This window comes from Microtus oregoni, unplaced genomic scaffold (genome assembly GCF_018167655.1).
Source record: "Microtus oregoni isolate MIOR12 unplaced genomic scaffold, Mior012 000001F_ref0000356, whole genome shotgun sequence".
NCBI classification, from domain to species: domain Eukaryota; kingdom Metazoa; phylum Chordata; class Mammalia; order Rodentia; family Cricetidae; genus Microtus; species Microtus oregoni.
Window position 1 is genome coordinate 92,646,457 of NW_024543060.1, and position 23,103 is coordinate 92,669,559.

Here is a 23,103-nt window from a genome sequence, read left to right on the forward strand (position 1 = left end):
CGGAGTGACTCTCCTTGTCCCTCTGGGTCTGCATCAGAACCCTGGGTCCCTAGGTATTCAGTAATGTGTGTCAGGTGCACTGTAAATTGTTAAGTACAAACCAAATAATAACAGGTCTTGGTCTTCGTGCTGTGACATGAAGATGGAAGAGAGTTCAGAAAGCCGCGTCAGTCTTTCCTTCCCTTAGAGGCTCACAGAGGCACCACGACGTTGTGTGGACATCCTTTTTTTTTTTTAAGTTGCATTCTTTAAATTATCCTGTGTACATGTGTAGGTGTGTTCATGCTGCCAGTACTGTGGAGGTCAGAGGGCAGTTTGTGGAAACTGGTTCTCTCCTGGCATGTGGGTTGTAGGGATTGAGCTCAGGTCGTCGGGCTTGGTAGCAAGTGCCCTTATCCACCAAACCAGCTAAACATATTTGATTTAAAACAAAGCAGTAAGGACAGTAACTCTATATGAGCGCTGTGCGAAGAAGCCTGAGGTGCAAATAGTCCTCTTCAGTCTTTGCAAAGCCCTGGAAGTTCAGTCTTTGAGGCCAGTTTCCCCCATGGAGTCAGGTGGTTCAAGTGACTTCCCCAGAACGGAGCAAGGAGTCTGGCTGAGGAGCCCCACAGAGCCTTCTATATCAACCCAGGGGAGCTCATCTGTGCTCTGTGTGGGTTTCAAGAGGGTCTGACATCACTTAAGGCTGCTCCAAGTTTGCACTGGATATGGCCTTGAAACTCCTGTCGTGGAAGGAAGTCTTGATGATCTTGCAACAGTCTTTGGTCAGGGTGCTGGGGGAAGGGTAAAGAAATTTCTTGGACTTTCCCCCCATACTGTCACACCTCTGGGCATTATTATATTACCCATGTTGGAAAAAGTATGTTGGAAACTATATTGATTTAGGGTCTCTCTGTCTGTGCAGGTTCTCTCTCTTGTGCACCCCCACATGCCCCCCAGTCTCTCTCTCCCTGTCTGTCTCTGTATCTCTCTCTCTGCCTCTACCTCTCTCTCTCTCCCCCTCTCTTTCTCTCTCTCCCTCTCCCCTCTCTCCCCCCTCCATCCCCAAGGTGATACAAGATGCCTCTGAATGATGAGAAGCAGTGTGTGAACGAGCAGAGTGATGTAGAGTCTTCCCCGTTCTCCGAAAGCATGGCTTCGCTCAGTGACTTTGAGTGTTCAAGGCAGAGCTTCACCAGTGATTTCTCCAGCAAATCCAGTTCTCCTGACTGTGAGCAACAGGGAGCGTGGGGGGGGGGGGGGTAAGGGTGGTGGTGGGAGGAGGTGCTGGTATTGCAGGGTGGCTTTGAGAACTCGGCAATGTTATGAGCAGATCACACTCTTCCCTCCTTTCTCGATGTGCCAGAACAGTATGTCAGAGGCACTGGAGCAATCCTCATGGGTTCTTAGGGATAAGTCTCTAACCTGCTCATTTTATTGTGAGCCTTGTCTCTAACCTGTTTGGTTTGAGCAGACATCTAAAACCCTCACCCCCCAGCCCTGTCTGCTTGTCTCCCAAATGGTGGCAACACCCCTTCTTGAGATTGTCTTGTGCAGATTGTGATGAAGTCAAATTAGTCTTTTCTTTTTCACATTGAAGGAAATTTGCCTTTCCGGAAGGGTGGACAGGAAGTGAAATGATCTAAAGAGGGTTTCCCTGCTGATTTCAATCACTATTGTGCAAATCCCCCCAGATCAGCCCACAAGGAGAATTTCTACACTGCTGGTTGTGAGAGACCCAGAAAAACAGCTGTCACTAGGAAGACGGCGCCCCCTTTGTTTTTGTCTGTGGACACAGGATGTGTGTCAGCCGGTGCTTCCCCCCCCTATATTCCATAGGATTTCACTCTGTAGTTCAGGCTGGCTTTGAACCTGTGGCCGTTTCCTCCACAGCCTCAAGGGCTACGGTTGTAGGTATGACCCACTACTTGGCTTTGCCTTTTGTTTTTTTTCAATTTTGAATTAGCATTTTTGTCTAGAAAGTACATAACCTCTTAAACTAGCAAAGCTAAGGTAGGAAAAAACAACCGATAGTCAATAAGATAAGATGCCCACTCCAAAACAACGTTTTGTTTATTTAAATTTTTATATTTCCCATTTTAAAACTTGGAAGATCTATAGTATAGAGACAAGACATGACAGACAGCTGCCGGCACTTTACCAGACCATCACCCTTCACATAGATGTGGACTCTCCCTTAGCATTGTAACCAGGATACATGCGTGCTCACGACAGACTGCTTCCTGAACACCATCCTCATGACCACCTACTGTGTCATAAAGTAAATAGGCATTAGACGGATATATTGATTTGTCATTGGACAATCATTTTCCATCTTGTTTTGCTCTTTTATAAATGGAGTTTTATGAGCATCCTGATGCACTGAGACTTCTGAATATCACTGGACCACAGATGTTTTTAAGGGAGCATCTTGAGGTAGAGAATCCACAGCCATGTGCTTCTGCATCTTTTTCTCATCCTTGACACCATGTCCAGAGTCTCTACATCTGATATCATGGTACCCAGGCATTCTGAAGAAAGATTTTGTCGATTCCTGGGCATCATCCTTTCTCATCTCCTCCCCCTAAGTACTTTCTCTCCCAGCCTCCTCTAAAACAGGAAATGGGAACAAGTGTTGCCCATTTGTGCCTTTTTTTTGAGGTCATGGTTTTTAATTAGCTGAAGCTGAGATTTTCCGGCTTGATTTTGTAAACTTGAAATATTAGAACAATTTTTTAGTATAATATCTAGAAATAACTCTAATTCTTTACTGTTTTCCTACTGAGTAGATAATCCACCCTCTCAAATTTATTTTGTTACACTTTAATTATGTATTGAGTTCCTCCTGTATTCTTTACTTGCTCAGCAGTGATGGTAGTGCACACTTCTGATCCCAGCACTTGGGAGGCAGAGGCAGGTGGATCTCTGAGTTCAAGGCCAGCCTGGTCTACAGAGTGAGTTCCAGAACAGCCAGGGCTACATAGAGAAATCCTGTCTTGAAAAAACTAAAAAAAAAAAAAAAAAAAAAAAAAAAAAAAAAAAAAAAAAAAAAAAAGAGGTTATATTGTCTTAACACCTCAAAGAGAGCCTATTAAGGGGGTAATATATGATCAGTGAAGTCATGAGCTAGCGCTGAACTGCCTACACAGTTGGAAGCTGAAGTGACAGAAGGAGTGCTCAGATATTTGAAACCTTCGCCAAGCCCACCTTCCATTAGTGCATGTTCTCTAACTTGTAAAGCCGCGCTGTTTACAAGAACAAGCCTGCCTTGACACTGGGGGTATCGGATGCCAGCTGCTCTCCTACTATATTAGCTGACTTTGTTTTTCTCTCAGCTACAAGTCCTCCCAGCGGCGTCATGTTTGACGACGTGATGGCTGCGGCAAAGAGCTTATCAGACATGACTCTCGCTCACGAAATAGCTGTCAATGAGAACTTCCAGTTGAAGCAAAATGCTGTCCCAGAGAACAGGTAACCTGGAAGTCTGTGTGCATGTGTAAGTGACGCTAAAGATTCTCTCTCTGTGAATGTAAGTGATGCTAAAGATTCTCTCTCTGTCTCTCTCTGTGTAAGTGACGCTAAAGATTCTCTCTCTGTCTCTCTCTGTGAATGTAAGTGATGCTAAAGATTCTCTCTCTGTCTCTCTCTGTGTAAGTGATGCTAAAGATTCTCTGACTCTCCCTTTCTCTCTCCCTTTCTCTCTCCCTCTCTCTCTCTCTCCCTCTCTCTCTCCCTCCCTCTCTCTCTCTCTCTCTCTCTCTGTCTCTCTGTCTCTCTGTCTCTCTCTGTGTGTATGTGACGCTAAAGATTCTCTGACTCTCCCTCTCTCTTTCCCTCTCTCTCTCCCTCCCTCTCTCTCTCTCTCCCTCTCTCTCTCCCCCTCCCTCTCTCTCTCTCTCTCTCTCTCTCTCTCTCTGTATGTGACGCTAAAGATTCTCTGACTCTCCCTTTCTCTCTCCCTCTCTCTCTCCCTCTCTCTCTCCCTCTCTCTCCCTCCCCCCTCTCCCCCCCCCCCCCGTCTCTCTCTGTGTGTATGTGACGCTAAAGATTCTCTGTCTCTGTCTCGCTCTGTGTATGTAAGTGATGCTAAAGATTCTCTGTCTGTCTGTCTCTCTCTCTGTGTGCGTGTGTGATTCAATGTCGGGAAGAGTTCTGTGGGCATGCGTTGACTTAGGGGATCGAGTGAGGTTGTGCTGTCTTATGAGTTCTTCCTGGGAAGTGTCCTGTTTCAGTAGTTATTCCTGGCTGGTGTTAAATGGGACATCTGATAGAAGATGGCAGCCATTCAAAGGCATGTCTCCTTGGGACCAACCTGTTCTGTCCCTCACCATGAAAGTTCAGCTGCTGAAGAAAGAGCAATGCTGTTACCTTATCCCTAAAATACAGATCTGTATAGAAAAATATCTACTAAGTCATGATATGATGTTACTGAAAGATATGCTAAGCAAACATTTTAGAGTTTAGGGGGAAAACAACACGAATCTCTAAATGAAAAAAATGTATTGTTCATATTGGGTATTTTTTAATATTTATTTTTATTTGTGAGTGTGTGTCTGTCTGAGTATATGTGTACATGGAAGCCTCAAGAGGATATTTGATTGAGTAGTGGAATACCAGCCAGGAATAACTACCAAAACAGGAGACTTCTGAGGAAGAGCTCACAAGGTGTTTGTGGGACAGCTGGCTTGTTAAGAGGGCGCTGAGATCTGACTTCCTGTCCTTATGATTACACAAGTCTTACCCACTAGACATTACTCCAGCCCTGTGTTTTTATTGTGTGGAAACAATACCCATGGTTTGAACAAGGAAAATATGTTAAAAGATTGATCATTGGCATAAGGGTAAAATAGGTTCTGGATTTTTTAGAATTAATTTTCTAGGAAATCTATAGTGAACATACATCTTTTAATGCTCATTTTAAATAGTCCATTTTTTGCTCTAGCCTTCCTGGTCAAGTGAAGCGTGTTGTTCACCAGGCCTTCTGGGATGTCGTGAAAGCAGATCTCAGTGCTGACCCTCCCCAGTATGAATATGCCATCAGACTGTTTGAAGAAATCAGAGAGGCAAGTTGATGTGGTCCCATTAATGCCTTAACCCACTGGGGACAGTGTGATGGGGACCGTGGATGGGCAGCTTATAAACAGTAGAGATTCTTGGTTTTTTTTTTTTTTCTGTAGCTTTGGTGCCTGTCCCGGAACTAGCTCTTATAGACCAGGCTGGCCTCCAACTCCCAGAGATCCGCCTGCCTCTGCCTCCCGAGTGCTGGGATTAAAGGCGTGCGCCACCACCGCCCGGCAGTAGGCTCAGAGACTGGGAAGTCTGAGGCCAAGGCACCAGATTTGCTGCCTGGTGAAGGCCTATTTCGTAGGAGAATCCTTCTCTCTTTATCCTCACATGGCAGAGGGGGACAAAGGAGTCCTCTGGGGTCCCTTCCATGAAGGCATCAGTCCCATTTGTGAGGACTGTATACCTAATTACCTGTCAGGATTGGGTTTCAGTGTATGAATAGGGATGGGGTGCAAATACACTGTAGCAGCTGGTTTCCTCTTCCCAAGACTGCTTGGGATCTTTGTATCATCCCTCCCTCTGAAAGACTTAAGTGCTGTCAGGGACCAGTCGGTTCTTTCATAACTTCTTATAGTTGGGTGGAATCCAGAGAAATAGTTGCAGACAGCTCAGGACAGAGCTTTGAACACAAAACAAGACCTTGGAGTTAGACCTGGGTTAGTGGTGGGCTCACCCTCTAAAATGTTAGCCTCTTGAGTGTTGGCCGTGTAGTTCCAGGAACTAAATGGGATGACGGCAGTGCTTCCCCGTGGCATGCACAAGACGCTGGCTCTTTGCCGTGCACTGCAGTATTAGTTATGTACACAGTTCTCCCCCCCCCCCCCCCCCCCCCGCCCAGGCTCACGCAGCTTTCAGGGCAGAAGGACCTGAATCAAGACTGTCAGGCTCAGAGCTTTTGCTCTGCAGCCATCACAGTGCACGGGAGCTTGGAGCCTACCATGCCACAAGTACTCAGTTAACCCTTTGTGTGCAAGGAATTCTTTATGGACATCACAGCGGTTTTTCATCTACTCTTGAGTGGTTTTGGAGCCATGATATGCAACCTGTTCTTCCTTCCCCTCGCTGGAGGCTTATTGAAGTGTTCAGGTTCTGCTTCTTGTCATTCACCACAGTGGTGGCTTGTGATTCAGCAGACTGAGCTTTCTTCTCAAGGTTGAGACACTGAGTGTCCCTGATAAACTTTCTAGGCACCATCTGGATGGACGTTGTGGTGTGAACGGGAGGAGTCACACATTCGTCTCTAACAGTGCTGCTGACCCTTCTGTCCTGTGCAGATTCTCCTCTCTTTTCTCGCTCCTGGTGCAAACAGCCTTCACAACCAGATTTGCGAAGTGCTGGACATTGACCTCATTAGACAGCAGGCTGAGCACAATGCTGTTGACATCCAGGGTTTGGCCAACTATGTCATCACCACAATGGGAAAGATGTGTGCGCCTGTGAGAGACGAAGATATCAGAGAGCTGAAGGCTACGACCAACATCGTGGAGATGCTGAGGTTAGCCCTTTTGCTGTACACGTTGTCCTACAGTCTCTTCACTTTGATTCAGAAGAGACCCGGGAACATGGACAGCATAGATCACCGGCCTTCCAAGGGAGTTGTGACACTGGGGAGGGTGGGTGGGGTGAACGGGGCAGACAGGGAGCCGGTCAGTCCTTGACAGAGTGTGTAGAATTTTCCAGCAAGGTTGTTAGTCTGCCTTCAGTGGGCCCTGAGGATACAGTAATAGAAGCTGAAGAGAGAAACAGACCTTGAACAGTGCAGTGCTGATCGAACAGTTGCTCTTGGTGCTGTTGAAGGAGGGTAGAGGGCTGTCGATCTTCCAGCAGGGATCCGTGTAGTCAGGGCTAGAGGAAGCCATCAGCTGGTCAGAGTCATCAGCTGAAGTCACAGTGATTTTGTCAATAAACAGTTGTTTTGTATGGTGTCTGACTTGAGGATTATTGGTCAGGCAGCTCGTCACTTCCTTTTGGGGACCCAAGCTTCTCTTGTCCTTGGTTGTTCCTTGCCTACAGCTACGAGTGTAAAGGGACTGTGGTACATCAGTGTGAAAACTCAGCACCAACAGGGCATACACCCTTGACTTTGGTTAGTCACACGGTCTCACCAGATTGACGGGCTGGGGAAGGAACGTCTGGAGATATTGCCATAGCCTCAGATCTGCCAGACATTGGTAGTCAGCCATCCAGCTCTTCTACAGCTTCTCCAAGGATGTGAGGTTCACATTAATGTGTGAACATCTTTTCTATCTCTATAGACAATAATTCCTCATAATCCCAAAGGATGTACTGGGAGCCACTTATTGCCATTGAGGGGAACTATTTTCTTTTATGAATATAAGTCATATTGAGAAGTGAGCTTTATGTTAGTTTTAGAAAACAAGGAGATGGAAACTGATCTATATACAGAAAGTAATTTCATTTGTAGTCTATACAAGTTGGCAGTTTCTCAAGGCGACACTTCACTTACCTGTAAAATGGGTATTATATGTCTTTAGAATTGTCCTGAGTTCTGGAAGATTGTAGAAGCTCTTCTTCTAGGTACAGTGTTACTGGCATATGATGTCAAATCTCCAGTGTTTATCTTGGTCATGGGTGCCTAGTACATACCACTTTTCTTTGATCCACTGAGTTTAGTTAGAGTTGCTTGCATGAGTATGGGTAGCTCTGAGTGGCTACAACCTCTGAGGAGAATGCCACCTTTTCCCAGCCACTGTTAACTACTAGTAGTTGCTAGGCCGGGGTGGGACTTTATGGCCACCTCCTTTATCTATGACGGAATATCAGAGGGCCCAGTCTTGTGCCCTTCAGCCGCTGTAGAAGGGGACATCTCTGTGTGAGGTGGAGAGCAGCACTAATCTATGAGTAGAAACATAAGTATTTAGAAGGCAGCTTGGCAATGTGCATTTAGCCAAAAAACAGTAGTAGGTTCCCTCTATGGCCTACAGCATTCTAAGTCATAGGGTTTTGATTTACTTTACAGTACCAGGTGTGTATTTCTTTCTGTGATTTAAGTAGGCCTTAAATCCGATCAGAGTGTAGTTGGTTACCCTGCTAGGCATGCCACTGCTGCCCAGAAAGTCTGCATTGTAGTCTACAGCGTCCACGCAGCTGAGACAACCACTGATGAATGTTCTCCCCCAGCAGCCTGGTCTGCACCGCCTGAAACAACATGCTGCCCTCTTCGATCCAGGCTGATTTCTCTGTGTCCAACAGTCAAAGTGTGTAGACTCTTTAGAAATAGGCCTACTCTTACTGCCTAATTCTGGTGGGCAGCAAAAGGACAGTGGCAGTAGACTACGTTGTTTGGAGACTTTCTCTGGGCAACAAGTTGGAGGGAGATGTCCCATTCCTGACGATGGGATTTTGTTTAAAGACAGATGACTTCCGGGAGCGGCGTTACCCACACCACAGGGCTCCTTCATTCCTAGCTTTCCGTTTATGAAGTTGTGGGTTTTCGTATGCACTTTTTTCAGACATCTTTTGCTTTTGTTATTCACCCATGCCCCATCCTCCCTGCCCCGTCCCTGTTTAAACCTTGTCAGCGAATCGTATCTCCCTCTTCTACTTCCATGTCCCATTTGTTTCACCATCTCACCCACTTGGGCCTTCTGCAACCTCCTGGGGTTTTGTTTCCTGCCCTTTCCAGACACTGCTACAACACAGACACATAACTCAAAAGCCCGAGCTGGGATCCTCATGTGAGAGAAGACATGAAGATCGTCTTCCTAGGTCTTAGTCACTTCACTCAGTAGAAAGTTCTCCAGTTCTATGCATTTTCCTGTATGTTTCATAGTTCTATTTATTTAAAATTTGAATAAAATTCCATAGTATAAATCAGTGTTTCTCAGCCTTTTGGGTGGGTGTCAAATAACACCTTGACAAGGGTTGTTGTTGTTGTTGTTTTGCTTGATTGTTTTTTTGAGACAGGGTTTCTCAGTAACTATGGAGCCAATCCTCAAACTGAGTGCACCACCACTGCCTGGCCACAGGGTTTTTTTTTTCTAATTCTGTTTTTAAGACCAACAAAGACACAGATGTTTACATTATGATTCTTTGTTTTGGACAGGGTTTCTCTGTGTAGCCCTGGCTGTCCTGGAATTCACTCTGTAGACCAGGATGACCTCGAACTCAGAGATTGTCCAGCCTCTGTCTCCCAAGTGCTGGGATTAAAGATGTGCACCACCACCACCCACCTAATTCTTAACAGTAGCAAAATTACAATTATGAAGTAGCAAAGAAAATAATTCTAAGGTTGGGGGTCACCAGCACATGAGGAACTGTATTAAAGGGTCAGCGCATTGGGAAGTTTGAGATCACTGGTAGAAGTGGACTATATTTTCATCCACCCAGCAGAGATAGATATCTAGGCTGGCTCCATCTCCTGGCTATTATGCAAAGACAGCAATGAACACAATTGCTTCCTGAACTTCTGTTTTCATTATCTCACTACTGTTCATAACACACTTCCAAGGGGATGTCTTCCTCTTTTGGTCTTGAAAAACTGAGGCGCAGAGACACTGAGGAAGTGCGCTTGATCATAGAGTTGGTCACCTGAAAAGCTGAATCTGAGTAGGACTGCTCAGCCTGAAAATCAGCTTTTCCCTCAGCACCTCACCGCCCTGGCCTTTTATTTCCTTAGATGTTTTCCTCCTGCCTTAGTAGCAGTTCAGGCTCCATAAAATTGCAGCAGGCTGTGGTGGACGAGCTGGGATTGTTACAAATGCCGCCACAGTGGGTGATTGCACAATGCGTGGAGGAGACATGTAGGATTCACATGCATAACCCTCCTTGAAAAATGACCCTGGCGAATGACTGTTGACATTCTCAGTACCATTTTCAGGAGGGTTATCTTGTCCAGCCTGTGACACATGGGTGGTCGTCTGTTTCAATTTCACTTCCTAACCATTTCTCATTTCAATTCTGAAATTTTTAGGCAAATATTCCGTGTCTTGGACCTCATGAGAATGGACATGACGAATTTTGTCATTAGGACAGTTAGACCTCACATCCAGAATCATTTGGTGGAATATGAGAGGAACAAATTCCAGGAAATTTTAGAAGGAACTCCAAGTATGTATAATACAATGTGTGCTCATGTCAAAATTGGTTCAAAGTATGATACTGTAACTCTTGCCTGTTTGAGTTGTGTTAATGTTAAAATGTTTTAAGCCTCTTAAAAGTTGACATCACAAACTGGTAGTTGTTGCGTGTGTCCTGGAAGCTGTACTGCACATCTTTCTTTCCCATTGACTTACTGGGAAAGGTTTATTGAGAATCTGCTGTGTCCTATTGGGAAGGTGCTGTGGTACGGCGATAGACAGAACAGAATGAAGTTGTAGTCTCCAGGGAGCTGACATTCTTGTAGGCATAGCAAACAAGCATAGTCTGTCACATGTATCTTTAGGGAGCAGGCGGTAGCGTGACGGAAGTCAGGGCAGACAGCATTTGTAAGGAAGGAGTGAGTCTTCTTTAGTAACCTTTGAGCAGATTCTGCTGAGAACTATGGGCGAGGCATGCCCAGGTGTAGGGAAAAGGAAGCTGCCAGGACAGAGACCCTGAGGCAGAGGCTGGCTTTGATGTTTGATGTGTACAAGGCAGATGTGACCGAGGGAAAGTTGGCAAGGGAAGGAGGGATAAGCGATGGGCTGAGAGGGAAATAAGGCAGGTTGTGTCAGTTTTAATGAGGAGCCACTGAGAGTCTCGTGCTGGAAGCAGAATGTAACTTTGACTTTGAAAGTGTGGTTCCTGCACATGAGCAGTGAGCACACAGAGCTCTCGGTCGCCTGTCCAGTGCTTCTCAGACAAGAATGGCGGTGGCTGGTCCAGATAGTAGAGATGGAGGGAGTGAGGTCGGGTTCTGAGTGTGATTTGAAAGTGGAGAATGCCTGGTGAAGGTTGGGTGAGGGGGAATGGAGGCACTGAGGATGACTCAGTAAGATATCTGGATGAAGCACTGGGTTAGTAGTGGGATGGGGAAACTTTGGAAAGAAAAGTGGGTTTTAGGTACATGAAGATATAGTTTGACATTAGTGTAGAGATGCCAAGTAGGCATTAGGTGTGAGGGTTCAATGTTGGGAACCATGGATACACACTGGGGTTCATCAGCATATTGATACTATGTACAGCTATAAAAGTAGATAACTGGAAAAGGGGCTTAACACATTGTAACCAATTTTCTTACAGTAATATTACAAGTATATGAAGTTGCCTCCCACTTTCTAAATGAAGAAATTGAAGCATAGAGAGGTTAAATCACTTGCTTCTATAACACAGCTTATAAAGTATGGAGCTGGATTCACCCAGGCAGACTCACAAGTCCGTGCCCTTATCTTTCTTACATGGGATAAGATGGCCTTCGGGAGTAAGTGTAGCTGTCGAGGGGTCTGGCCTGGGATAGTTTAGCATCTAGAGGTGATGTAAGGAGCATCAACAGTGGAATAGCCGGGGAGGTAGGATGCCAGCCAGGAGTGCATCCTACAGTGTAATAGGAGAAGCTGAGTGGATGCAACAGGACCTTTGAACTAGTCAAGAGAGATGAAGGCTGAGACTTGACCCCCGAATTTGACTAATGAGGATTATTGATAACTTTGATGGGCGCCATTTCAGTAGGTTTATGACTGGAGAGGGGGCAAAGAACGATTGAGTAAATACTACTCCATCAATCAAGTGCCCAGTGAGGCAGGTCCTGTCACCCTTTCCTCTTCCAGTGGAGAGCTGGAAGTGCCATGGCAGCTAGCAGGTGGCTCTGGTGATGAGGGTTTTATTGCGGTGATCTAGGCTGTTGGGTAGTCGAGCTTCCCTCTGGTCCACCCCTGACAGCCTGAGCTTCTCCATCATAATGATAGCACATAGCGTTATGTAAACAGGGCATAGCAGATGCTGGTTTTAAACAGTCCCTTACACCCTGGAGCACATCCAGGGGAGCACATAGATCGTGGGAGCCACTTGAGGAATGGTCATAAATATAGGCATGTTCTGCTTGGTAGCGAGCTTGTAATACCACATTTCCCTTCGACAGCAATTTAGAGACTTTTTTAAGGTCTGTGGGGCAAGTTAAAACCTTTACAGGGAAATAGTAGACAGGCGACTAGATCTCCCCAATAACTGGAGCTGTTTGGATTTTGGCACAGGCCTCTCTCTGTTGCTAGTACCTTTGTCAAACTCTTTCACTGATTGGTTCCTTCAGGTCTGACTGGAATCCTAAGAGGCTGGCAATGTTGTCGCCCTCTGTTTACATATGAGGAAACTGAGGTTAAGTTACAGGCCTAGACGATGTCAGTAGTATACAGCCTGGATACCCAGATGTTTTCTGCCTGAGAACACATGCTGTTTTTCTTTTTTCTTTTGGTTTTATGGAGAAAGGGTTTCTCTGTTCAGGAATATGGGAACATAATCATGCACGCGGATCTTGGCAAAAATACAGCTCTAATCACTCAAATAGGTTTAGCACCCTGGAGGGGTTAATGCATTGAGTCCAAACTCAAGGTTGTCTGTGAGCAAGTGGGGCAAGCTGGTTTCCAGCTGCCAAAGCAATGCCATTAGGAATTGTTGTTTCTACTCCAGCTCCGTAAGGACCAGCAGTACATATGTGATGTGCCGTATGCTGCCTTTGGAAGGTCTCTGTGTGGGTGTTCTCCTCGCTAGCACGCCAGGTATCCTTTGCTAATCTCTGCCTTGAGGTGTCACGTGACAGGTCTTTCTCATGAGCACCCTTGAATAAGCCCTGTTCTCTCCAGCTCCCCGAGCACTCGCTGTTAGAAGCAGTAGTTGCTCACAGGTCTGTCTTTCCACATGGACTTAGGGCCTGGCTGTATATTTTCATTCATGCCTGGGACCTGTGTGAATCTGTCATGTGGAATATGTAAACAAAAGGACTGATCTGCTAAAGAATAACCTTTATTATTATTATTATCATTTTGCTCTTAGATGCCCTCAGTCAAACTACGGAATGGCTGAAAGAGTCTATAGATGAAGAGTTCCTTTCTGAGACTGCCGCAGCTCCTGGAACTGAACAGAGTTCCCCGCCAAGCCTAAGTCCTCTATTGGTGCTAAATAATTGTTACTTGAAACTGCTTCGGTGGGATTACCAGATGAAGGTATTGCCAGAGGTGAGTGGCTCTGTCCTGCACAGGTATTGGGCATTCAGTTCCTGAGTTGTGACTATGAATCAGAAGCCCATCTGTGTCGCACATAGCTTGGTAACTAAAGTCAGACAGAAATGAGGACACGGACATGACGCTGCGTAGTTCACATTTTCATGCATTGTGCTTCCCTCTCTGTTTTCACATGTGAAATATGCTAGACACTCGTGACAGATGGAACACGACTTCAGGAACTGTCAGAAAAGCTGAATCAGTTGAAGATGATTGCCTGCTTGTCCCTAATTACCAACAACATGGTGGGTGCTGTCACAGAAGGCCTGCCCGAGCTCGCCAGCAGGTTGAAAAGGATTTCAGCTGTTCTACTCGAAGGCATGAATAAAGAGTAAGTTCTTTATGTGTGTCTGTTCCGTCACACGGAAACGTTCTACACGTATCTCCCAAAGCAGGCAATAACCTTGGCCATGAGGACGTAGCAGGCACTGCTGGCTTCCAAGCTTCTCGGAAGTTCTTGGTGTCCTTTCCCGGACACGTGCCAGGATAAGTGTCATGTTCCCTTTCGGCCGTGTGCACCAGTGCTGTTGTGGGTCAGCGCTTTGGAGGCATGTCTGTAACCCTGGGGGCTGTATAGGCGGACAGAGAAATGGGTTCTGGGTCTTGCTGGCCAGCCAGGCTCCAGACTAGCTAGCTCCAGGTGAAGTGGGAGACCCTGTCTCCTAAAGTGGAGAGCCGTGGAGGGAGACACCCAACGTTGATCTCTGGCCTCGACATGAGCACATGTGACTGAGCATACTCTCTCTCTCCCACGTGCACATAAGGAGGATAATAATAATTTTTTTCTACTTTGGAATTGTGAAAATAAAAGGAGATTCCTATGAGAGTCTTTGCCCAGGTATCTGGCACACAGCATGTACTCAGTGAATGTTAGTTATTAATAACCGCTTAGGTGTTCAGTCATCCTCCTTATGGCTTTATTTCTGTTTACCGGTTGTTTCATGTATGTGGAAATATTCCTTCATAGGAAATGAATACGTTCACTGCTCACGTACTCGCCTTGTAGATGGAGTAACAGCATCTGTAATATAAAACAAGTAGATGTCATTTGCATATGCTTTGGTGATCTGTCACAAAACAGGCAAGGCTTTGCTTTTATTGTGAATAAGAAGTGACTTACATTAAAATTTAATTTTTCCTTTAGCCTGAGAACTTAGTGAATAAAAGCAGGAGAAAGCTGCCCTATAGTATACTAAACATCAGAAGGAAAAGATTTTATCCAGACAACCTGCCTGTGGCTTACAGAGCTGGAGGGGTCCCGTGTGGGTCGGCAGCAGATCAGCTAAGGCGGAGCAGCGGTGGTACTTCATGCTCTTCTCACTCAGTGCCTCTGTCCACTTGCCTTTCTGCTCAGAGCTAAGTCAGGAATCCAGCAAGTCCCGTGCAGGAGCCCGGTTTGAAGCACGGTCTTTACCACATCAGATTCAAGTCCTAATGTACTCCATTATGCTACCTCCTATCATCAGGCCGCCTCTCATTCTTTAGTTCTTAGTTTTCACAGAGATATCATTTTCAATTATTCTTTAGTAGTGCAGATCTACGAACACCCTCACTAATTCCTTCTTTCCTTCTTGATTAAATGCCCGACTCCTTAGTTACTGTTTAATGTCTAGATTGTGCATGTGGGATTATTTGTTCGCTACTGACTGCCTTTGGTCATGATCAGTCTAGAATGTCAGTTAATTTGGCCTCTCAATATCTCTGATTTTGACTGCTATTATAGATTTACTGCTATAGTTATAGAAAATTATGTTTTTCTGCTCAACTTTATAAGCTCTTTAAAAATATCTGTGAGATGGTTAAAAGCACTTGGCTTTCTTCTAGATGACTTGGGTTTAGTTGCCAACACCGACTTGGAAGCTTACAGCTGTCTGTAACTCCAGTTCCAGAGGATCTGATGACCTCTTCTGGCCTCCATAGGGACTAGGCACACATGTGGTGCACATATGTGCATATAGGTGAAACATTCATATATGTAAGATAAATCTTTCAAAACATGTACGAATGAATTCACTCCTACCAGTGGGTTTGAGAAGCAAATGGATATTTTCTGTCCCCCTGGCTAACCCCATGAAAACGGTTTTACAAGCACCTTTGCTTTCCTGTTGGACACGGGTGCACAGGCGCATGGTTCTCAGCACTTAAAAACCTACAGTGTGAGAGCACCGGTAGCTGGGAGAGGCACTATTGTCTGTCCGTTCTAATAACAGCAGTTACTGTTGCTGTGAGAGAGAATTGGCAAGCACCTGAAGCAGCGTATTTGAGAAGATGCCTGAAGACCTGGCCTGATGCACTTTGCTCTGTGTTTTCTAGGACCTTTAACTTGAAGGAAGCCCTGGATTCTATTGGTGTTCAGACTTGTGCTGAAGTTAATAAGGCCCTGGAAGAGAGAGGCTCACCCACTTTAAATGCTGAGGTTCAAGCTAATCTCATTGGTCAATTTTCAAGCCTCGAAAAGAAGGACAATCCTGTCTGCACCTTGATGGGTGAGTCCTCTTTATTTTTAAACAGTTTCTGCTTCGGTTTGAATCTGTTTTAACTCGCTGCATTGGATGAGGTTTAAGTGTCAGTCATAAATTCGTATTACTACGTTATTACATATTAGTACACAGTACTAAACACAGCTCATCACTGAAAGCAGCAAAGGCGACAGAAAGGCAGAGGCAGGGGCTGATGCAGAGGCCGTGGAGGTGTGCTCTTACTGGTTTGCTTACCTGGCTTGCTCAACTTGCTTATTTTTAGACCTCAGGACCACTAGCACAGGGGTGGCTCCACCCACAATGGTGTGGGCCCTCTCTCATTGATCACTGATTAAGAAAACGCTCAGCAGGCTTGCCTCCAGCCTGATCTTACAGTTGAGGCCCCTCCTCTCTGATGACTTTACTAAGCTGACATAGAGTAGTTGACATAGACACTTAGCTTTTACTTTTGAAGGGACAGATAAAGTATAAATAAAGATGGATGTTTCCATAGGCCTTGCTTCTCTGTTCAGCCAGTGGCCTTTATGCAGACAGTGTGGTGATGTGGAAATCCTGGGTGAATGTGCGGCTCACAGAGTGAGCACACCTGAGAGAACGGAGGTCCCCTGGGAGGCATCACGAACGGGCTGTCACTGTGTTTGCTGGTCAAGCAGACAACTTCTCGGTGTCAGGCTGGGGGGAGAGTTGGCAGTATGGAGCACGCACCAGGACTCCTGCAGCTGAGAGGGTCAGGGATGGGGCTGGCTGCTTCGGGTTGTCTGCTCCATCACGCCATTCTCAGCACTGCCCCTGTGGAGTGGACGCCTGCACACTAAGGTGGCTTACTCTGCCATCATCCTCTGTGGTTAAGCATAGACAGAGACCGCGCTTTTGTGTCCCAGCCGCCCAGACCCGAATAATCACACAGAAACTATATCAATTCCAACACTGTTTGGCCAATGGCTCATGCATATTTCTAGCTAGCTCTTACATCTTAAATTAGCCCATTTCTATTAATCCGTGTATCACCACAAGGCTGTGGCCTATTGGTCAAGTTCTGGCGTCCTTCTCCTTCAGCAGATACATGGCATCTCCTTGACTCTGCCTTCTCTCTCTCTATCTTTTCCAGCCTGGCTATTTCTGCCCTTCCATAGGCCAAAGAATCTTGTTTATTAACCAGTGGTAACAAAACACATTCACAGCATACAGAGGGGAATCCCACATCACCACACAAGAGTTAGGAGTCTTACCCCTCTGTTAGCTAACATTGACCCAGCATGGAGTCCTGTGGTTTTGTCCTTGAATTGGTCTCGGTGATGAGAGACAAAGGAACTTAATCTTGAAATGTGTGATCAACTCTGAGACAGCCTGCTGAACCCGAGGATCAGTGTAGGGGAGACACAGACCGTTCCCTTACACAAGCAGGGTGTCACCAGAAAAGAGGACAAAGGCAGGTGTTTATAAAACGTGTTCAGAGCCGGGCGGTGGTGGCGCACGCCTTTAATCCCAGCACTCGGGAGGCAGAGGCAGGCGGATCTCTGTGAGTTTGAGACCAGCCTGGTCTACAAGAGCTAGTTCCAGGACAGGCTCCAAAACCACAGAGAAACCCTGTCTCGAAAAACCAAAAAAAAAAAAAGTGTTCAGTTATGCAGCGGCTGAAAACATAGCATAGAAGGCAGGAGATAGAGTATATCCCAGATTAACCTGTAAGCTTTCCAAGTACAGTGTTGGGCCCTAGCAGTGTGACATTTTATTATGGATTCAGGGGCTCTGCAATCATTTCTCTTACTCTTATTCCTGGGAACATAGGATACCAGAAGTTCAGCTGCACAGGCTACTTAGGTGGTCCAAGGCTTCACGTTGACCCCAGAAAGGACCAGGGCCAGGGTACAGCACTGTGGGTGGCAGCAGAGGCTGCTAGCCTCTGCCCTTGGTCTCCAGAGGAGCAGCTGTGCTCGGAGAAATTGTGCTCCTGGGGAAAGAAACAAACATGTGTGGCTGGCTCCCCACTAGTATGCAGACCTTATGAGCACAGCGAATGTGTTCACTATCTGCTGCTTCTCTACATGGTACTGAATGTATAGATGGTACTTAATGCACACTGTAAAGTGCCCATGTCTAAATAACTAACAGGGTTGTGCCCACTTCTAAATAACCAACAGGGTGGTACCCATGTCTAAATAACTAACAGGGTAGTGCCCATGTCTAAATAACTAACAGGGTAGTGCCCATGTCTAAATAACTAACAGGGTAGTGCCCACGTCTAAATAACTAACAGGGTAGTTAGTACCCACGTCTAAATAACTAACAGGGTAGTTAGTACCCACGTCTAAATAACTAACAGGGTAGTTAGTACTCATGTCTAAATAACTAACAGGGTAGTTAGTGCCCACGTCTAAATAACTAACAGGGTAGTTAGTACCCATGTCTAAATAACTAACAGGGTAGTGCCCATGTCTAAATAACTAATAGGGTAGTGCCCATGTCTAAATAACTAATAGGGTAGTACCCACGTCTAAATAACTAACATGGTAGTACCCATGTCTAAATAACTAACATGGTAGTACCCATGTCTAAATAACTAACAGGGCAGTTAGTACCCATGTCTAAATAACCAACAGGGTGGTTAGTACCCATGTCTAAATAACCAACAGGGTAGTTAGTACCCATGTCTAAATAACCAACAGGGTAGTGCCCATGTCTAAATAACTAACAGGGTAGTTAGTACCCATGTCTAAATAATTAACAGGGTAGTTAGTACCCATGTCTAAATAACCAACAGGGTAGTGCCCATGTCTAAATAACTAACAGGGTAGTTAGTACTCATGTCTAAATAACCAACAGGGTAGTGCCCATGTCTAAATAACTAACAGGGTAGTTAGTACCCATGTCTAAATAACCAACAGGGTAGTTAAGTTAGTACCCATGTCTAAATAACCAACAGGGTAGTGCCCATGTCTAAATAACCAACAGGGTAGTAGCCATGGCTAAATAAACTAACAGGGTAGAGTTGGGATTCTTACCTTGCCCATCTGGCTGCAGGGTTCATATCCCTAATTGTATTTGGGCAGAGCTGGAGCCCTGAACTCACAGTGTGTCTGTGCCCTGGATATAAAGTGGGAAGTGGGGTGGGGGCAGGAGACGCCTCTTAAAATCTGGTAAAGCAGCTTAGTTTCCCAGGTCTCCCCAGGGCAGCTTTGCCTGCTGTTCTGCACATTGAAGGTATTTAAATCTTATTCAAAGTATCCTTTCCTTAGCTGCTCAAGTGACAGTCTTAAGTGCCTCTCTTTTAACTCTGGAAGACAAGAACAGGTCTTTGGCAGGGACTCCATTTGACTGCTTCAAACTGAACAAATGCTTTTGTATTCTTGGCTTAAAAACATGAATGCCAAAGAGGAGGCAGAACTACTTGTTGATATAATAATCATTTTGAAAGGATTTTATTTTTAGGGTTTCTTGTGACAAAGTGTTTGGATTGTATCTGTGATGAAGTTAGGCCCAGTCTAAGGGAAAGTTCACTGAGTTTTTGCATGATGAGAAACCAACATAAATTAAATATTTAGATCATGGCATATAGGAAATGCCCTGCAGTGCTGGCCACAACCCCTCCCTTTGCGTGACACCCATGCTCTGCAGTGCCGACCACGGGTCCTCCCTTTGCGTGACACCCATGCTCAGCAGTGCTGGTCACGGGTCCTCCCTGTGCATGACACCCATGCTCTGCAGTGCTGGCCACGGGTCCTCCCTGTGCATGACACCCATTCTCTGCAGTGCCGGCCACGGGTCCTCCCTTTGTGTGACACCCATGCTCTGCAGTGCCGGCCACGGGTCCTCCCTTTGTGTGACACCCATGCTCTGCAGTGCTGGCCATGGGCCTTCCCTGTGCGTGACACCCATGCTCTGCAGTGCTGGCCACGGGTCCTCCCTTTGTGTGACACCCATCCATGCTCTGCAGTGCTGGCCATGGGCCTTCCCTGTGCGTGACACCCATGCTCTGCAGTGCTGGCCACGGGTCCTCCCTTTGTGTGACACCCATGCTCTGCAGTGCTGGCCATGGGCCTTCCCTGTACGTGACACCCATGCTCTGCCACCCCGTGTTTCAGTTGATGGGGGTCTGTTTGCCAAGGGCATTACACCTCTCACTATGCCATAATGCTTTGAAAAGATAGTTAGAAATGGAATTTTCTCTCAAACCAAAACTTTCCCCAATATATAAAAAAAGGTAAAAATTATCTATGGATTACATGTGTATATGCATGCCCATAGCCATTTCCATTTTTTGAGAATTTTTTTTCAAATGCCTAAGTGATACATGAATAATTTCTCCTTGTTGAAACGCACAGGTGAGAATTATTTTGTCTCTGCTTGCCTTCTCTAGGCTTCCATTGTTTTCACTTTGGTATTTATAAACTGTTTTCATCCCATTTCCATTCAGCTAGGATTTTTGTGCCAGATGTCAGGCCAGGAATATAAAGAAACATAGCCTCCACTCCTCTGTACCTTCAAAGAGCTCACTCTTTTAAGATAGGAGAAAGACATGCACACTGATGTAACCTGGTGGAAGTCTGCAACAGATGGTCAGAGAGACCACAGAACTTACTTTAGATCCAGCATTGAAGGAGATCTGGAAAGAGAGGGAATGGAGTGGGACAGGAGTTTAATAAGAGGAAAAATTCTAACACATGGATGTTGGAAATTTTCAGGTTCCAGGGTCAGTTTGGGTTAAAGTATAATTTGTGGGAAACAGTGTTTGAAAATAAGAGTTTGGATTAGTGTCAAAAGCCATGCATGTTGACTCATACCTGTAAATCCCACCACTTGGAATGTGGCAGCGAGAGGATCCCTAGTTCAGACACATAGTATGCTTGAGGCCACCCCAGGTTTTTGTCTCCAAAGGTGGGAAAAAGTCTGATTTCATGTCATAACTGTTGTCCTCAGTGGACGGTGTTATTAGCAAACATTCTTAGGTTTGAAGGTTTGGTCTCCAAAGCTGGGGAGAGCCCTTAGGGCTGCACACTGGTGGTCGGTCTGGCTGGCATTACTGTCCAATTTGATTCTAGCCCAATCACTGCATGCACTTGCTTGTATCCTGTGGTCACCAAGAGATGCAGGGGGGTAGGCAAGGGAGGTGACTGATGCAGTGCTGTGGAGCAGCCCTTCCGCAGCCTCCTGTGCAGAGGGCATGGGCAATAATTACGAGGGCAGGGCGCTTTGCACAGTACGGTTTGAACTATACCAGAGCAGTAGGCATGGGCTTCGCTGTCTCTGGGAAACCCAGTTATGTGGACCAACTTCCTCTGTGTTGTGTTGAAATCCCAAGTGTGCTGGGTTTCTAGATTTTTTTCTTACAGAACCAAAAATTTGGATTTCAGCATGAAATCCCTGATTTTAAAATGCTTCTATAAAAACAAAACAAACCCTAAACAAATATGATGCTTGTTGCGTTGATAGTGCCAGCTTCAGTGGTGGTGGTGGATGTTGGTCATTTGACTTTCGTAAAAATATTTTACCATACAGTCAGGCAGTGATGGCTCATACCTTTAATCCCAGCACTTGGGAGGCAGAGACAGGTGGATCTCTGAGTTCGAGGCCAGCCTGGTCTACAATGTGAATTCCAGGATAGGCTCCAAAGCTACAGAGAAACCCTGTCTAGAAAAACCAAGAAAAAAATTGTACCTCACAAAAGCACTTAGTTTTTTCTGATCAACCATTTCTCGCTATATATAAGTCATCCTAATACTCTATAGACTAAGTTTTATCTACTTATTTCTCACAAGGCTGTAGGTCAACTGAGTAGTTATTTGGCCTTCTCCAACTCATTCATGTTTCTGTGGCTTAAGCTGGTAGCACTGTTGATCTTGGCCAGACTCTTATCAGAAGCTTGAAAGGTGGCTCTCTGGAGTGCCCTCCCGTAGATCTCTCCTGCAGTCTTGCCCAGCAGTTTCAGCCTTACTCACATGGCTGATGGTAGGCAGAGTGGAATTAGTCATGCATCTTGAAGCTTAGGCATGCATCTAGCATCCTGGCATTTCTGTAACATTGTACGTTAGCAAAAACAGGTGACAAAGCCAGTTCAGACGGAGGATGAAGAAATACTCTGCATCCTTAATGGAGGAACTGCAGTGACACTTGAGTACAGGCAGGGGTAAATGGGAGTCTTACTGTTATTATTAAAGATTATGTACTTAATGGAACAGGTAAAGATACCGTTGTTTTTCCTTTAGACAAACGGATCCAGGTGTACATGAGAAGCCTGCTCTGTCTTTCAAGCACTCATAAGAGCCTGCCTCCTGTGCCACTGGGCCTTGATGTCATTCAGCAGGAGCTGGAAGTGCTTGGCTGTCAATTCACAAACATCGTGAATCTCAACAAACAGGTGTATGGACCAATCTATGCAAATATATTCCGAAAGCTGCTCTTGAGGGATGAAGCTGTGGGGAAGACGGACGCTTCACTGCCAACCAACTGATGTAAAGCTGGCGCTGGAGAAGAGATGGAAGTCAGCCCTTGGCGCACTGTCCTGTCCTCATTTCTACCAACGGCACATATCCAGTGCTGTCCCCACAGCAGTGTTGGACTGAACCTGTGTAGTCTGGTAACGTCGGCATCCGGAAGGGCCACATAGCCATAGACTCTTTTGTGTATCATTTCCAAGTTAAGGCAGACAGGTTTAATGAAGAAAAGTACTTTGTAATGACTTACACCACCTATATAATACTGGTGTTTTCTTACACATTTATACTGAGTATTTCTATGTGGCTCGTTCACTCAACCTAAAAGGAGTTGTTTTTGTTTATATACTTGATTATACTGCAGTTGCCTGCAGGAATACAATGTGCAAACATTTAAAAAGTATATTGAAAATGAAGGGCATTCTGCTTTTTTTTTTTTTGTTAAGTGGCAAAATAAATTTGTGTCTCGAGTCTGGATTTAGCCAAGTCCATTTATTAGGATTTTAATCATAGCCCTTGGTGTGTTTATTTGGTTTTCACTTAAATATTCGTTCCTACTTTTGAGGCTTTCATAACATGAATGTTCTGTAATAAAAACTTTATTAAGCAGCTGACATGGTCCTCTTTCCATTCTTTTACTGCTGAAACAAGTATTGCTCGTGCTAATTATATCATAAAATGCTGAAAATGATTTCAGGACAATCAGGAAGTTTTCTAACTTCCCTTGGGCTCTCAGAATGGAATACTGAGCATTTGTTTGTTTCTTTTTCCTGCTTTGTTTTTTCTTTTTAGACAGAGTGTCACTCCGTAGCCCTGGCTGGCCTGGAATTGAATATATATACAGACTGGCTTTGGGTTTACAGAGGTCTAGGATTAAAGCTGCCCTGGGCTCTTGTATTAGCTCTGCCAGGCTGTGCTGCTCCTCAGAGCCTTCCACCCATGGCATCGCTTTGTTCCCTCAGTTAACAAGCTCCTCGGGAGCATCCACGA

General features: G+C 45.5%; 1 protein-coding gene across 1 annotated transcript; it reads left to right on the forward strand.

The window, feature by feature from the left end:
- Positions 1-920: 920 nt before the first annotated feature.
- On the forward strand, positions 921-22,727 carry Tcp11l2 (t-complex 11 like 2). The gene is made up of 9 exons (XM_041669114.1): positions 921-1,213; positions 3,318-3,453; positions 4,925-5,045; positions 6,324-6,544; positions 9,983-10,119; positions 12,976-13,157; positions 13,352-13,533; positions 15,516-15,688; positions 21,886-22,727. Exons 1-9 carry the CDS (start codon positions 1,063-1,065, stop codon positions 22,128-22,130), a joined length of 1,548 nt encoding a protein of 515 aa, XP_041525048.1. The 5' UTR covers positions 921-1,062; the 3' UTR covers positions 22,131-22,727.
- The last annotated feature ends 376 nt before the right edge of the window (positions 22,728-23,103 follow it).

Bases quoted from the DNA above. Each gene is read 5' to 3' on its own strand.
- Tcp11l2 (XM_041669114.1), top strand. From the start codon at position 1,063: ATGCCTCTGAATGATGAGAAGCAGTGTGTGAACGAGCAGAGTGATGTA. The intron at 5,046-6,323 runs GCAAGTTGATGT...TGTCCTGTGCAG, and splicing joins TGTTTGAAGAAATCAGAGAG to ATTCTCCTCTCTTTTCTCGC. The intron at 13,534-15,515 runs GTAAGTTCTTTA...TGTGTTTTCTAG, and splicing joins CTCGAAGGCATGAATAAAGA to GACCTTTAACTTGAAGGAAG.